General features: G+C 44.9%; 2 protein-coding genes and 1 long non-coding RNA gene across 7 annotated transcripts in view; 2 read left to right on the top strand and 1 right to left on the bottom strand.

The window, feature by feature from the left end:
* MYLK (myosin light chain kinase) overlaps window positions 1-11,507 on the top strand; it is a 192,361-nt gene extending 180,854 nt beyond the window's left edge. For 3 of the 5 annotated variants that reach the window (XM_046943539.1, XM_040703368.2, XM_040703369.1), the window contains 5 exons: window positions 3,791-3,943; window positions 5,114-5,237; window positions 6,347-6,476; window positions 7,341-7,460; window positions 9,309-11,502. In XM_046943539.1, coding sequence (XP_046799495.1) covers window positions 3,791-3,943; window positions 5,114-5,237; window positions 6,347-6,476; window positions 7,341-7,460; window positions 9,309-9,574 — 793 coding nt within the window. In that variant the 3' untranslated portion in view covers window positions 9,575-11,502. Of the gene's footprint in view, window positions 1-3,790; window positions 3,944-5,113; window positions 5,238-6,346; window positions 6,477-7,340; window positions 7,461-9,308 lie in introns of all 5 variants that reach the window. The other 2 variants (NM_001322361.3, NM_205459.4) reach the window with 1 other exon arrangement.
* On the bottom strand, window positions 10,729-13,533 carry LOC124418128. Its single transcript, XR_006939820.1, has 2 exons — window positions 12,491-13,533; window positions 10,729-11,869 (listed from the first exon to the last, which is right to left on the bottom strand). It is a non-coding gene; the product is annotated as an uncharacterized LOC124418128 (long non-coding RNA).
* The window catches only part of HACD2 (3-hydroxyacyl-CoA dehydratase 2), a 19,696-nt gene continuing 16,196 nt past the window's right edge, over window positions 13,429-16,928 (top strand). Inside the window, exon 1 of the mRNA NM_001012920.5 lies at window positions 13,429-13,592. Coding sequence (NP_001012938.2) covers window positions 13,462-13,592 — 131 coding nt within the window. The 5' untranslated portion in view covers window positions 13,429-13,461. The remainder of the gene's footprint in view (window positions 13,593-16,928) is intronic.

Below are 16,928 nucleotides of genomic sequence, written 5' to 3'. Positions count from 1 at the left end.
TGAGCTGTGTTCTTTTACGTGGGCATCAGTGGTCCATTTCTTCCCTGCAATCACCAGTGTGGGAGTGAGTCAGCCCTCCACTAAGGAAGAGATTGTTTTGTACAGCGGATGCACATCTCCAACAAATGAAACTATTGTAAGCTTTATTTGTAAAAGCATTCGACTACTACGTCATCTCCAGGGTGCAGCCATTATCACCTCTGCCTAAACGGGCTTACTTGGCATAACCTGCACAGGTTTATCAGAACGAGGCAGAGGTACTCTCTTCATACTGGAAATTGTTACTTTTTTTCACTATTACTGGAATGCAAAAACTGTAGGCAGGAGCTCGGTGTCAGCACAAATCAGTTGCTGTTGGAAACTCTTCTTGCAGAGTAATGCTCAGAGTCCCATTTTATGAGACATGCAGCAAGCCCATCTTTCCTGGGTTGGCGATGGTTCTGGCGCAAAGACTTCCAAGTGGAAAGCTGTGGTCTTTGTTACATAGGCACTAAGACCGGTGACCACGTTGGACCCTTTTGATCTTGACATTTCTAAATGTGCAGTCAGAGCTTCATTAGAATAGACCAATAAACATTAAGGATTGTCTTGAGAATAAAATATCTTTCTTCTTTATTTAGAAGTGAAAACCGTGAAAGACTTTCTAAACAGATGGTTCCAACATGCCAGGAAGATGCCTGGTTAAGTGGCTGGAAAAATGTTTTCAGTAAACATCTTGCTTCTTGTCTAATAGTAGCTTCACAATGTAAGCTCAGTATTAATTTTCTGGAGAGGTAGCTCATCTTTATCACTTAGCTTCAGCATTCCAAAAGGAAATTGTTTCCATAATCTGTCAAAAGAGTTGCTCGACCATTATTACTTTAAATGGCTGTTAAGAAACGAATAACCAAGACTTAGGTCAGTGAGATCTGTGATAAAGAAAAGAATTTCTGAGTATACCCTGCATAAATTTCTGGGCTGTTTTTTTTTTTTTTTTTTTCCCTTTGCTTTCTGACTACACACAAGGATCCAGTTCTTCTTACAAGTATTTTCATGACAAAGCAACTGATTCACAATGTAAAACCGTGGTGGACAGACAAGATTATCTTCACCTTATAAACTTGCAACAGCACAATCAGAAATGCAAAAATATATTCACTGAAGCCTTTGAAGGGGCACTGTTACAGTGGTGTTTAGAAATGGCAGATTAATGGGTACCAGCCGGGTAATTAAACAAATGCACGGAGTGGTTTGATCCTATGAAAGCAAGTAAGATTATGGCAGATAATCCTGTCATGCAATTCTTCTTCTGTAATAATAATAAAATAAAGCCAACCAAAGCAACCCAACTATTTTTTACCACTCTAATCTCCTCCTATTTATCCCTCATCTGTCAAAAGCTGTGTGTGACATGCAGTCCCTTTGCCCAGAAAGCCAGATGTGTCTCCAAACCCTGCATCTGCAATATCAGTGTGGAGCAATGGGCACTGTCTGTAACAGTCCCTGTAGCATGGGAGTGATCTCTCAATAGAGCAGCTTTAATCTCTGGACATAGGCCAAACTATTTTTACAGTACGAGAGCTGCATAATACTATTTGTGGTAATACTATGCAAAGGTCACATTTGCTATCCTTCGACAAAGTGTTGAAGGGAAATGGGATTGTTTTTGCTCTGGCTACCCAAGTGTTTCCTCTGGAAGTTTAACAGCATGAAGAGCATCTCCTAAATTGATGGTGAATTAAATAAATATTTCACAGACCTCTTACTAGTATAAAATGTGAGCCTTTTGGTAAGCCACTGAATTGGTTGAGAGATTATTGTGCTTACTACATAGTCACAAAAGAGACAACTTAGAAATCAGATCTGTAAGCCAAAACCTAAAACTGTGATACAGATGAGATCTTTTCACCTCCTAAAACATTACAGAGAGAGAATATTTATTGTTGTTAATAGGAAAATGCTTAAATATTGTAGTGGAGGTAGCTGTGAGGCTCTGCAGGAGGGTATTATGGATTCTAGGATGGATTTTTTGCATCAACAACACACCTGGCCATGGCTGCTGATGTACGTGAAGGCAGAGCAGAGTCCCTCGTTCTGTGCTGGCTGCACCAGCTCTGCAGCGCTATCAGGTATAACACGTGTCTCTTCCAGTAAACTGTGTCAAAGTCAGAGAAGTTACAGTAAAGTAGGTTGTTTTATTGGAGTATTTTTGTGTGTGAGTATTAATCTTTCCGCTTTCTGCAATTCGTGCCTATGATATGTGCATAAATTTATGTCACCTTATACAGTTATAAAGGCAGGCTTCACTGTTGTATTTGAATGCACCCCAGATACTGAAAAATAAGACAGCAGATGCCTTCTGATCTGATCTACCTTCTGCCTGAGAAGAAAGCAACCTTTTATCTTCATCCTCGTGTATTATTACTAGCAAATTTCTGAGGTATATATGCAAGATTCTGCACTCTGCTGTACTGCACACAATTTCCAGAAATGGTAAAAGATTTCATATCTGCCCTGCCTGCAACTTCAAAGAATGTGTCTTTCTGCTTGGCTTAGGGAAGTAAAATCCATAGGAAAAAAATCTGAATGAGATTTTGACTGTAATTAGTAACAAAAGAGTAGCAAAACGGCTTAGCAGGGGATTAGACTAAGATTATTAATCTAGCAGCTCAGTTTATTTGTTTCCAATCTCTTTTCTTACCAGTCTGTTCTGTAATATTCAGAAGCATCACAGTATTTTTCCATATAATATTTCCAGAGCCCTAATAGTTTCCACTTATTTTTCCAAATTAAAAAAGTGCTACTATTGAAATGTATCTGATTGTTTAAGAGGATGGTTAACATGATTGTACAGAGAAAGGAAATAAAGTCCATACAGTGTCACTGAGAATAGGTTATCAGGTAGATTGCATGCCAGGATGGGGACCTGGAAAACTGTCTAACTTGCAGTTTCAAGGAATAAACCAACCTTTCGTCTGAACATGTTTACTGAAAGGCTGATCTAGACAGATATCAGAAGAATCTGGCTGCACAAAGGTACAGTATAATGAACGACAGCTCAGCTACGGAAAGATACACTGCAGAAATGAGACCACGATGTTCTGTAATTGCCTTTCACTTGCCATTTATCAGTTACACCGAGTTAAAAGCCTTGAAAGCTCAACTTATGCTATAAAAGGGTATTATTTCCATTTCAAGCATCATCGTGACTGATTGAGAACATAAGGACCAAACTACTTTTGGATGCATCTGCATAGCTTTACAGCCTGCTGTGAAGTAGGACTGTTTTATCTGGCAATATAACTCAGGGAGAGAGAGGTGTGTGGTTTTGTTTACAAAGTAGTCCTGGGAACGTCATTATTTCATGCTGCACCTTTCTTTTCTCTGCAGAAATAAATGGAATAAAATGTACAAAGCACTTGGTTTGATGGTAAAGGTAGGAAAGGCACTATGAATGCACACACACACACAAAAGCTGTCCAACTGACTTCGGTGTGAAGATGGCAATATTATTTATGCAGAACAACACAAGCCATTTCAGTCTCCATTCTCACCTAGTTCTAGTTCACTCCTCAGAAGTCTTGAGAAGAGAGGAAGAAAGAGCAAAATCATTCCCTTCAGCTTTGCAGTCAAAATTCAGGTCTTTTCCCCTACCTGTATCCCCAGCTGTAGTTAGCTTTGAGTCTTTTTTTTTTGAAAGCAAGCTTTGACTGACAAAGGTCTGCAGGACACGGGGGATGTCACACACTAATTTAATTCCGTTTGCAAACTGACACTGTTTCCTTGTGTCCGTCTGTCTGTTCTACCGCAGGGTCAGCGGGCTTTCTCCCTTCATGGGAGACAACGACAATGAGACCCTGGCCAATGTCACCTCTGCCACGTGGGACTTCGATGATGAGGCTTTTGATGAAATCTCTGACGATGCCAAGGACTTTATCAGCAATCTCCTGAAGAAAGACATGAAGTAAAGCAGTTGGACATGATACACTTTCTATGTTTGCATTTAGCCAAACTTGCCAGTCTCGTTTCCCCTGCTGTGAATCGCTGCATCGCCGCAGGCACCTCTGGCAATACTTTATAAGGAGCTCTGCGTGTCCTTCTGCCCGCGTGCAGCTGGCGTTTATTTCACAGTGCAGGGGCTGAATGGAGCACTTACTTTTAATCGCCTGCACTTTCTGCTTTTGCTTTCCCTCAGGCCGGGTGCGTCCTGAGGCTCTGTGTGCCCACTGTGCCTTTGCTGCAGTGTGACCACGACATAAGAACTACAGATTGCTGCATCAGTGTTCTGCCTTGATCAGAATGGGCTGCAGTTTCACTAGGCTTATTTCCTTCTGTGGCTTTTTGAATGTGGTGCCTCCAAGTACCACAGTATAAATTTAGCAGTTAGGCAAGGAAAAAAACAGAGTGGGAAACCCTGCTTACAGCAGACCGAACAAAGCAAGAAAGCCTGCTTCTTGCAATGAGTTTCAATGGGATTGATAGAGAGCAAAGGATTACAAGGTGTGCATGCCCAGGGAAGTGACAGTCACATCCCTGGAGATGTCCATGAACCATGGAGATGTAGCACTGAGGGACACGGCCAGTGGGCATGGTGGGGTGGGCTGATGGTGGGACTGGATGATCTTAGAGGCCTTTTCCAACCATCATGAATCTGTGATTGCAAAGTGGAGAATGGGCGTGGTGCAAGCAGTGATTTGGACACTGCTGTTTTGTTACGTGCTTGGTGCTGTATGGAAGGCAGGGTATTAAGTGGTGGAAACAGGGAAATTTCTAGAAGTGAGGGAGCGATCTGGGATGGGGTTCAGCAGGCATGAGGTAGCTGGATCGTCGCCATCGTGGCTCTGTTGTATCTGCTCCATGCCTAAAGCATATGGCTTTTCGTGCTCTGTTTTATAATGTTTTATTCACACTTGAAAATGCACAGCTTTCTCAACAACAGAAAAAAAATATATATATCCAGAAATTGAGAAAGTGAGTTTGGGAAGTAAGCATGGCTGGGAAAGCAGTGCCATGTGATCTGTGCTGCTAAATTTAGGGAACAGAAAAGATCAGCTTTGAGAAAAGAGAGAGGGAAATAATGTTAAAGCAGCTGTCATTAATGGCAACACTGACTGGTCTTTTTATATAAAAACAGGAGTCGCTTAAATTGTACTCAATGTCTTCAGCACCCGTGGCTGCAAAAAGACACCAAAAACATGGAAGCCAAAAAACTTTCCAAAGATAGGATGAAGAAATATATGGCCAGAAGAAAATGGCAGGTAACGAAGAGGATGTACCAGTGGGCTTGTTATCCTAATAAGTCTCTGTATTTCTAACGTTTGTGATTCCAAGACATAAGTCGTGCCAGGCAGTTTCTGCAAGGGAAACTCCCATGTGGGCCGTGTGTGAATGCAGCACAGCGGTGCGGGTGTCCGGGGGTGAGCGGGAGGAGGCAGGCTGTGCCATGCATGTAACGTGACTCTGTTCCACTGCTACAGGCAGATGAGTCTAAGCATAGATTTGCCTCTTCTGAGGGTCTGATTCCTTCCTCCCTGCACTGCTGATGGGTCTTTGTTATCCTTAACAAACCTGAATTCTCCCAAGCCAGTAGTTCCTGTCCTGTAGAGGCACCCAGCTTCTCGTGGGACTGTCACATTGGTTTAATAATTTCATTTAACGTGTTTTTTCTCCGTATCTTCTTGTTTTCTTAATGCTGGAATTGTTATACTCATCTGTGCCACTCTGATAGTTAAAGCAGCTGAGACATAAAATCCTGGATCCAGCCTTTTTAGTAGCCTACAGAATACTCATTTATGTTAAATCAACCGTAGGTTCTGTCTTACGTGTTTCTTAGGAGACCGTGCAAGCTGTACAAAAACACACGTGTCCGTACTACAGGCAGTGTGGTTTGAGTGTATTTTAGCACCCTGGTGGTAGATTCTTAAGCCTGTCAGAGGTCTGCTTCCCTCATGCAGATGGTACTTTCTCATTCGTTTCATATTAGCTACTTATTCATTCTGATGAAACTCAGTCCAGCCCATAAGGCTATCGAGAAACCCGTCCACCACCAGAGCTAAGTTGCAGTTAAACAGTGCATAGCTTTCTTGCTGCCTCCCCTCTTGCACAGCGCTTCTTATCCTCAGCTAACAGAGACATTCATTTAGGTATGAGTTCATCAGGGGAAGTTTATATCTGCAACTAAATTTGGTAATTCAGACCAGCCTGCTCTGTCTCTCCTAAAACATCAGAGCTATATATAAGCAGTTTGTCCAACAATTCCAGCGCGGTTTGCAGAGATCCCAGCTAATTTGTACGAAGCACCATTGTCACAGAAAATCACATGCCTTTTGGATTGGATTGATCAGAAGCCTTTTGTGTTATGTCTTAGAAAACAGGCCATGCTGTCCGAGCAATAGGAAGACTGTCATCCATGGCAATGATTTCTGGTATGAGTGGGAGGAAGGCCTCTGGGAGCTCGCCTACCAGCCCGATAAATGCAGACAAAGTAGACAACGAAGGTAAGGAACTTTGCTGCAATTCATTTTTACCTCTTCAGGAATCTTAGGAAAACTCTGAGCAAAACGTTAGAAGAGACCGATTGTTGAGTTGGTTATTTCTGCACTCTGTCTCTGTTATTATCTTTTTCTTTTTCTTTTAAAGAAATCTATCAGAAAGTCATTGTTCTCATATTCTGATACTCAAAATGCCCCAGTCTAAGTAGTGGTAGCAAACTGTTCTCTTTTTAAAGGCAAAGAATTAAGGCAGATTTTTCAGCTGCACTCTGTATCAGTTTGGGAATGCATGTTTATACAAAACTTGCAGTGATGTATTAGCTCCTCATGAGAGCGAGCAAGCGGTGAAGCATTAACGCTTGCTGTGACCAAGAGCTGTGTGATGGGTGAACCGTGCTCCTCAGATAGAAGCTTTTAAATAAAATGTCCACATTATTCCCCCAAATCCCCATTAGAAGTGTGGATTTGTGGTGCATTTCAATCAGAGGTGCAGATGTTTGACACTTCTAAAGATCCAGCAAGTCATTCCGACATATCCACGTAGACTGATCGGAGCTAAAGCAGTTTTCCCCTCAGACCAGCAGAAGTCTGGTTTTCATTACAAACAAATTCAAGGAAAAATTAAAGATTATTCATAGCACAGTGGCCTGCATGTTGATTTCATTCTATTTATGGTCTGAATATTTGTGCTGCTGTGACAGGCTGGCACACAGCTATGCAGCTAACGTCCTCACTGTCCCATCAGCTCCGAAGAATTAAGTGAAATGAAATAAAAGCAGCTTTCATTACCGCCTGGTTAAAAATAAACAAAATGCATCTTTTGAGAACATCTCCTGTAAAACAATTAACGACATTTTCACTCTCCTCCAGATGCCTTCCTTGAAGAAGTGGCTGAGGAAAAGCCCCATGTAAAGCCATACTTTACTAAAACAATCCTTGACATGGAGGTTGTGGAAGGAAGTGCTGCTAGGTTTGACTGCAAAATCGAAGGTACATTGGATAAGCATCATCTCTTTCTTTCCTTCCTTCCCTGCCACCTTTCTGCATTGTGCTGTAACGTAGCTCTTTTTTTTTTTTTTTTAATTGTTGTGTTGGTATCATTTTTCTTTACCAATATCTGCATGTCACAGCATGGATGTGTTGCAGTAACAGAACTTTGGAGCAGCATGGGCTTGTCCTGTGCTTGCCATAAAGCAGCAGCCTCCTAGAGTCACTGTGTGAGTCACTAATTCAGAGTACCAAGAGGGAACAGCATGATGATTTTTGAGGGTGGAAACAATAAAAACAAGATGCAGTGTAATACCACGGGTTGCAAGAGTACACTCAGAAAGACTGCAAAGACTGCTTACCAGAAACTAAGCACAAAAAGGAGTCATTGTCTGAAATGACAGACGGGTCTCAGGTGCCCTCAAGATGACTTTAAATCGTGCATGCATTCTGGTAAAGGTAAAGAAATCCCTAACTACATTTGCAGAAGTAGTAATGATGATATCACTGTGCTGGTTGCAAAAGTCACGTCTAAAAATACCGTGTGATTTTAATTTTTTTTAATTTGCAAGATCAAGAAAGAAAATTCAGACTGGAATATGCAGATAGAGTAAGTTTCTGAGTAGTCACTGAAGGAGCTTAGCTTGGCCAGCCTCGCAGTCTGAAGGCAGATACTGTGAGCACTTCTACTGCAATGAGGTTGAGGTTTCTATGTCAGAGCTGTCAATGAAAACTGGAGATTAGGAAGAGAAGAGCCATTAGAACAAAATGAATACCGTTAGTACCATACTGCATGTGTAAAAAGTTCGACAATATCTAACCTTAAAATTAGGTTCAGAAACTGCCTCACTGACCTTCTGCTTGTTTGTTTCTGTGCTCCTAATCTCTTTCAATGCCTGTGTTTCCTACCTCACAGCGGAGATGTGAGGATGGATTATTGTTGCTGATGGATGCTCAGCGTGAGGGGTATGTGCCTAAGTACTGCATGGAATAAATAGATGGATGTACATGGCCCACAGTCCAAACTTTCCAGTGCATCACTGTAACGTTTGCTGCATTTAGGGATTCCGCCTTTTATTTCTGTTCTGTGGAAAGCCACCCTCCCATCACAGTGCAGAACTTGGCTGAGACAGCCTTCAGTTTGTTACTGCAGCCAAGAGTACTGTATAAGGGATTGTTCTCCAGCATGGACTGTACAGCCCTGCTCTGGCTGCTGGAATACAGCAGAGCCATTTGCTTCACAAAAGGCTTGGAAACTCCTGTAGAGCTGCATAACTGAAACACTTTTCTTAGACTCCCTTGCTTAACCTGACAAAGGGAAGTAGGAAGCGGGAGTGCCACCGTCACCTTACAGGACAGGCTGGAGTGTAAGGTTCAGATTGGGAGGAGGAAAGTTCAGACCTGCTGAAACAAAGCAGCCTGAGAAGGATAATGAATTGCAGTTGTAGCCCCAAACACCGTCCCCTCAAAACGCTAAATGTCAGCATTGGGAACTGCAGGTTCCACAGAAGCTGTAGCACAAGGTAAGCTTCAAATACACTATTACGAGTCCCATCCTGGCTGACAACCAAGACATACGAAAAGCTTTCCGTAGTCACTTTAAAAGCAGTTGCAAGTGGTATCTAGTGAGTACCTCAGAGCTAGCTTCCATTTTGCTGTTCATAATAAGGTTGTTTCAGGCAAATGTAAAGCAAAACAGACCTCAGTCATTTGCATTTATTTTACATAACACTCAATGAAATGTTTCTGTACCAGCATGTCCATACACAGATGTGGAATCAGAGTTGAAAGTAATGACGGATGAGTTAATACTCATTTATTGCAATTGCTGGTCTCTCTCCGCTATTGCAGGCTATCCTGACCCTGAGGTAATGTGGTACAAAGATGATCAGCCTGTCAAGGAGTCCCGTCACTTCCAGATAGATTATGATGAGGAAGGGAACTGTTCTTTGACTATTTCTGAAGTATGTGGGGACGATGATGCCAAATACACCTGCAAAGCTGTTAACAGCCTTGGGGAAGCCACATGTACCGCAGAACTCCTTGTGGAAACAATGGGAAAAGAGGGAGAAGGAGAAGGAGAAGGAGAAGAAGATGAAGAGGAGGAGGAAGAATGAAACAAGGCTCAAAGAAAACAAAAAAAAAAAAAAGAAGAAAATATATTTAAAGACTCTCCTGATAAGGCTCAGAAAACCAAGTTATCAAAAGCACCTTGTGTGATACATAGGTCTTTGAGGGGTTGTTTTTTCAGCATGATCAGTTGATACCTGTTTGCTTTATGTACGGGCATTAATTGAAATCAGCAGGCAATTTAAGTTACTAGCATTTAAGCAAGTCATCGAGTAAGTTGTCCAGTCTATCTTTAAAATTAGAACGTATGGAAAACAAGTCTACAATTATATTCTGAGCTTCTTAAAGAAAAGGTCTGTTTACTGAGCTCACTGCTCTATACCATCATTTTCTCAGCCTAAACTGCAGCTAAGTGGGCTCCCTAAGGTCTGCTTTACAAGGAATCATTTGCCAGGCGTGCGGTGAATCGCTCCAGTCCAAAGAAACTGCTCCCAGGGCAGTGTCTCCTATAAGGGAAGGTCTGATACAGCCAGTGTTGCCATTTGCATGTTGCCATGGTTCATTTCTCATCTGGTTTAAACATCGTTTCGGCGTCTTAACTTCAAACATATTTACTGCCCTGCTGTTGGTGCAGCTCTAATGCTGGCTAAGCTGAAATATCGGTGGGCTTTGCTGAAGTACTGCTCTGGTGCTTAACCAGCTGATGGTACCCTGTCAGCTTTCCCTTATAGAACCTGGCACGTCAGTGCGGTTACAGACGCCTGCTTAAGAAACAGACTGAAAGCACAAAGACAGAATACCTTCTGTTTTGTTTTGGTGTTTTTCTTTTTTTTCTTTTTTTTTTTTTTTTTTTTTTTCTGGTCAGTTTAATAATGACCTATGGTTTATATATATGCTGCTCTGAGAAATAGGTTATTGCACCGTCAGTGAATGGCTCTGACGTGCATGTGTGTGAATGGAATCCCAGGTTAGTTAAAATTTTACATGCATTTATTTGGCGATTGCAAAACAGATTTCAACTGATGATAAGCTGGAAACTCCCACAGATTTTTTGGAGTAGCCAAAAAGATAGTAGTCTGGATTTCAAACTCCTTTATACTTAGCAGTTTCCAAAGAATCTTAACGTATATAGGACCTATTTGTACCCTCTGAGCTTGACTGTCTTGTTTTTGTCTGGAACATGCACCAGGAAGGCTGTTGCCTTTTTAAAAAATGCAGGAAAAAAAAAAAAAAGAAGAAACAAAAAGCCCAAAGCCCAGGCTTTCTTTCAGAAATGGTTAAGGCACTCAAGACTTAATAACTTTGCTTTCCTTTCACAGTATTGGCACTTTTTATTTTTTGTTGTTGTTGCTGTTCAGAGGTAATATCAGAGGCTGTAAGGTGATATGCATAATCCAAAAGCAGCATGTCTTTCTTACATTTATGTATCATTCCAAAAGTGATTCTTTTTCTTTTCCACTTTGTGTGTAAAGTGCAACAATTTCAAAGGTTACCTCTTTAAAAGAATACCTTAAGTCCTCACAGTTAAGTAGGCAGTGTACTTTATTACAGGTGTGTACAATATCAGCCTTAGGTTGTTTGATATTACCGAGTTGTGTACGTGTTTCATATGATTTGCTCTTCTGCATTCAAAGCTCAACTAATGTGGATGACACAATGGTTTTTAACTGCTTTACTCTTTGTTGCTAAGTTCAGATTGCCAGCATGTCTTTTCCTTTTCAATTGATAAAGAACTCTTGTTATACTAAACACAGTATTGCCACGATTCCTTATACAGAAAGGTTTTTAATCTGATTTAGAACATACAGAGCTTTTCTCACGTTTTTAAATGTTTTAGGCAACAATGGGGTGTATTTTGTACCTTAATAAAAATATGCTAATGTTTTCCCTGTTTGTTAAACCATCAGAATTGCAAAGATGAGAACGCTACGGCTGTAGTTACTCACAGTTCCTAAATAAATAATACCACAAAGCACGCTACTTGTATGCTCTATTGCAGGCGTCGCTGCGTTCACATCGCTTAAGGAAACCGACAGCAGCTGTCTTTTCCTATTCTGTCCTCACACCTGCCTGGCACAGGAATGGGTGAGGTGGCAACAATGAAACTTGCTCAGTCTTTGCGGTACTGCTGCACTCGCCCTGTTTTGTGAGTGCAGCAGGAGGGCTGCTGTGCCCATGTGCCCCCAGGTGCAGCACGGCGCTGGTACTACTTACGTGTCTCCAGCCTTACTGCGTATCTCACAGTGACTGCAAACATGAATGGGATGGGACACCACCACAGCTCTGGTCTTCTCTTACAGCTAAGAATTCCTTACGATGGGGAAATGTGTAGTGCAGGAAGACTGCAAGAGGAAAAAAAAAAAAAAAGGAAAAAAAATGGGAAAATCAAAAAGTAGACACATATTCATACCAGTGTTCCTAGAAATTGTAAAGATTAACAGCATTTAGCATGTATTCTTGTGCTGCTCTTATGCAGACTTTTTTTAACATGCAGTTCAAGGCAGCGTGGACCAGGCAGAACCACATAGAAACTCCCTAAAGCAAAGACTGTGAAATGTCTGCTTGTAGCAATATGCTTCTTGAGCAAATCTTCAGCCCTTGAAACAGTCCCCTTTGCAAGATGGGCTCTACCACCACCTTGTGAATGTACTTTATCCGCTGACTGCTGATTTCCATTTGGATAGGCAAAGCAGCAAAAGATGCAGCTTTGATCGCCTAGGACGTGGGCATGGCAAGGTCTGCAGGTCCATATGCTGGGTAGGTAATAAAGCCTGTAAATGCCATATTGGTGGCACTGCACATATGTCCCATTCCCTCTCCTCCTTTAATAGTCCTTCAACAGGCTATGAACTGCCTCTTTTTCTCCAAGCATGTACCAAGCTTACCATCCTTCTGTAGCCTCCTGTTAACATCCCTTCAGTCTGCAGGAAAACACAGGCTTCAGAAGTGGTGTGATACATTACCTAATTCAGCTTTAAGCAGTTGATTCCAATGTGTATTTAACCTTCAATTCTTTTGTTGTTGTCGTTGTTGTCAGTTTGAAGAACAGGAGGAAGGCTATTCCATCTCCACAGAAGGAATCTTTATGTGCTTGCAACCCTGTCTAATTTTGCCAGCTATCCTAACTGGTCAAATGAAAGGTGTTACCTCTTCCTATAAACCTCATCCAGCCCGTACGATGTTTGCAGAGAGCCACGCTTTGGGTGTGGTAGGGTTGAAACAGCCCCCAGAAGCAGAGGTTATGCAAGAAGCTGCACAGGTTGGACCGCTTCATTCCTTTTGTTTCCCCTTTGTACAAAATTCAGTCTCCTTAAGCGGCACCGGAGACTGGGGACTGGCTGCTTTTCACTAGTTGAGATACTGGGTTTGCAGAAACCTCATTGACCCCATTAGAGTCCCGTCGGTGATGAGCACCCAGAGCACCCAGCGGGTGGATGAGGCGGCATCTGCAAGTTACATGCCAGGTATGCAGATTTCTGCAGTGCTGTTGGCTGGCAGGGCAGCCGGCACGGGCTGTCACAGCTCTCTCCTCTGTAGTGCCAGGCTTCGACAACACGGAATCTTTGCAGTTGCATAAATGAATAAGAAGTGAGCCGCTTGTCGAGCATTTCTGGGAGTGCTGATTGGGAAGGCTGAGAACACCGTGCTAACAAATTACCGTCCGAAAATTTTCATAAATCACTGTGGAAACAAAACCCACTGCTTTCTGAGGAGTTCGCCGCCCTGCTTCATCCCGCAGAACCCTATTTGCAGCCTTTGTTTTAAGGCGCAAAGAAAAAGGCAGCAGTCCCCTCCCGCAGCCCGAGGGCCGAACCCCGCTCGGACCTCCTCCAAGATGGCGGCGGCGGCGGCTCCGCGCACGGCGCCGGGGAGGCCCCGCCCCTCGCTCCCGCCGTGCGCCGAGAGCGGGCGGAGGTCGCGGGAGCGCCGCAACATGGCGGCGGCGGGCAGCGGCGGGAGCCGGGCGGACAACGGTTACGGCGGGCAGCAGCCGCGGCGGAAGAAGGGCCCGGGAGCCCTGGCCACGGCCTACCTCGTCATTTACAACGTGGTGATGACGGCGGGGTAAGGAGCCGGGCGCGGGGGCCGCGCGTGCCCCGTGGCCGTCCCGGCGCGGAGAGAAGTCCCGCCGCCTCGCGCTCGGGGAGGCTTTAACGCCGCGCCTCTCTGTGGAGCGCTGTCCCGTAGCGCGTGCCGGGCGGCTGCAGCCCCGGCGCTGCGGAGTGGGTGCGCGTGGTCTGAGCGCTGCTCCGCTCTGGAGCCGTGCGCACCGTCGCGTCCTCCTCGGCCTGCGCTGCGGGCCCGGCCCTTCTCGGCAGAGGTGAACTCGAACGCGGGGGATGTGTCTGTAGCGGCAAAGAAAGGCGAAGTTCGGGTGCTGAGGGGTTCCCCCGACCCTCCTTGTTGCCGCCGCGGGGTGATGCTGACGGCGGCTGCTTGCAGCGTGCAGGGCCGCGCCGCGCGCGGCAGAGGGAGCCGGGCGGGGGGCGGAGTGCGTTCGGCGCGACGGTGGCAGCGCCAGCCGGCAAACGGGTAAACGAGACTTCGTCGCTGCGTTTTTGAGAGGCTGTAATGTATCGGCGTAACTTGGATGACAATGAAATCAACTTTTGAAAGATGGAGGCAGTTCGGGTGGGAGGAGAGAAGAGCCTTAAAAGGGGCACGGGGCGAGCCGGCCCTGCTGGGTGAGGGCTGCGGGCCGCGAGCCGCGCCTGCCTGCTCTGAGGGGTGCGCGCACAACCGGCGCAGGTGAGATGTGCGGGGTGAGGCGGGTGCAGCCCGCGGCTCGCTGCTGCCAGCTTGTGCTGCTCCTCCTGCTGCTCCTCCGGCTTCTGAAGCCACTGCGCTCCTCAGGAGCAAAGGTAACTGCGGGGCAGAGCGCTGTGCTCACCCAGCAGGTGTGTGGTTGTGCAATGGGACTGCTGAGACTTGTGGCTCCGTGTGATGTGTGCAGGGTTTTTTTTGCTTAGAGGGAGAGAGAGAATTACCCACCGGTCTGATGCGATTTAGTCTCTTTTTTCCTCCCCGTCCCCCAGAACTATTGAACTACCCCAGCAATAAAGCGCAGTGTTAGCAGTTGAACCTCTCTGGGTACTTCTCTGAACTGAACACACTCACCTGCCTGCTGGTGTACAGATACTTACCTTCCTGGTATTAAAAAGTCTCACAAACCCGAGATAAAAGCTTGCAGTGGGAGTGGAAAGGTTTTTTCAGCATTGTGGCCTTTTATCGGGGCAGGAGAGCTCCTCACCGTAGCAAACTTCTGCTTCCTCAGAAGAAAAAAGGGAAACAAATCCAAGTGTTGGAAACCAGAATGAGGCGGCATAAATCCGTTGGCTCCCTGCTGGCACGTAATAAGGTCCTTTTCCAGGGGTCGGTTGCAGAAGCTCCGTTCTCCCTATAAGATCCGTGCGCAGGTGATGGCAGTAGTTGGTAACCATCCCCGTGTCAGTCAGAGCTCAGGCTCAGCTCCACACACTGCACTGTTTTGGAAGAGAACCTTGAGGTGAAAGCACCGGCATCCCTCAGATGCACGGAGGATGAAGCAGAGCTGTGAAACACACGACAGCTTTGCCTTCAGTCAAATGCTGTTGTCCTGTCACCACATGAAGCAGAGCTCCCGTGCCCAGCCTGGCACCCGATCTCATTCTGGAGGCGTAGCTGCAGAATAGAGATTATTTCCTAAAACCCACGGCTGACTGAAATCCCTGAGTGCTGGGTGTGGGTCTCGCTGTTGGTTAGTGTGCCTATGTTGGAGAAGGTGCTTAAAATGTGATGATGTCTCTTTTTTGTAGTCGAGTGCCGCAGCTGACTGTGCTTGTGGGCAGAAGTAACTGACAGTGATGCTTACAATGAATTTCAAAAGGATTTCGCTCAGTGAGATCAATCTTAACACAGCAGCTTTGGAATTTGTGAGTTGGTGCTGTCATTGCTGGGCAAGGAGTGCTCTGGGTTATGAGCTTCGCTGCCCACAGCTGCAGTGAGCGGTTGCTGGGAGTCACAGTGCACACCCCCCTTTGCAGGCTCTGTCTGTAGCTTTGCCATGTTCTCTTTTTGCATTAACAAAGCAGTACTTGGGTGAAGTTGGCACATTTTTAAGCTAAGCTAAGGAATTAAACTAAGGTCCTGAACACGATGTTTGCTTGTCGGGTCTGAGCACCTGAAATCATTAATTGTGTATGTCGTATTCATTTTCCTTAATTTGGGGTAATCAGAGAGTTTGAGAAGTCTGGCTTAAAGCTCACGTGTGGCGGTTATTGAGTGAAATGCAGCTGTTGTATCAGGTAGATGTCAGTGTGCTGCTCAGAGAAGTCTGGAGAAATGAGCTCCTAGCTTTGCTTCCATGTGGCACTGCGGCCTCTTCCTGCCCGTCCAACTTCTCTCCAAGCTTCTTTCTCGGTTGGCTCATCCACTTCTCTTCTATTTTTCCTTGTTGTTGAAAATGGAGAACTATGTAAGAAACACAGAAGAGGGATACAGGTGCTAAAAGCTTCAGTCCCAAACAGGAACATCTTTTACTGTTGTGCTGATTGCTGCTTTGGTGTGTGCTACCAGCAGTTCTGCTGGGGACGATGGAGGAGGCGAGCAAGGTGAGTTCCTCAGGTGATAGCAGATGTCTGCAGGCACAAACAGGAACCCTTATCTTGTGCAACCTGAGAAGTTGCTCAATGTAGTGACATTTCTCAACAGGCGGGGAAGATTGGGAAGAGCAGAGGAACACAGCAGTGACAGCCTGCTGTGCGCTGTTGCTGTAAAGGAGAAGCATTCAGTGCTGCAGGGGAGCGTCCTTACTGCTGTAGTGCTTCTGCACTGAGTCCAGATACCACAGTCATCTGATTCTTTATCAACGGGAACTGCTTGGCAAATGACTGTTTGGGTTTCATGAGACAGCTTTAGCTGAAACAACTTCTTACTATGAGAAAAGAGAGCTTGTTCCTCACTCCCCATCTCTTCCCCACTCTGACTTCTTTGGTGCTCACCTCCTGAGAAGTGCAGGCAGGAAGGGAATAGCTGGTTGTTGTTGTACTAACATACGCTGTTACAAACACAAGCTTGGATGTCAGAGTTGCTTATTACTGAAAAATCTGCACTTGAAAGTGTAACTCAGCATAACACTGGGGAGAACATTTGTATACACTTCATAATATCTAAAGTAATGTGGTACTTACAAGCATCTAAAGTGCTGTAAATTACCAGGAAATGTGAAGAAATTCCTTTCCAAAACCACAGCTGCGATTTTCTTTTTCAAAGGGTAAGAGGATGTTGTGGACTTTCTGTCTGCAGATGCTTCCAGTGAGGTGCTCCGCTGTTAGCAGTGACACCCAGGGGCTCAGCACTGCCTTTGTAACAGCACTTCTGGGTTTGGAAGGAGGTGGAAATGAGGTGGGGTGGTATTCGGAG

The sequence above is a fragment of the Gallus gallus genome, chromosome 7, assembly GCF_016699485.2.
Source record: "Gallus gallus isolate bGalGal1 chromosome 7, bGalGal1.mat.broiler.GRCg7b, whole genome shotgun sequence".
Lineage (NCBI taxonomy): Eukaryota > Metazoa > Chordata > Aves > Galliformes > Phasianidae > Gallus > Gallus gallus.
This window is presented reverse-complemented; position numbering and strand designations above follow the sequence as displayed.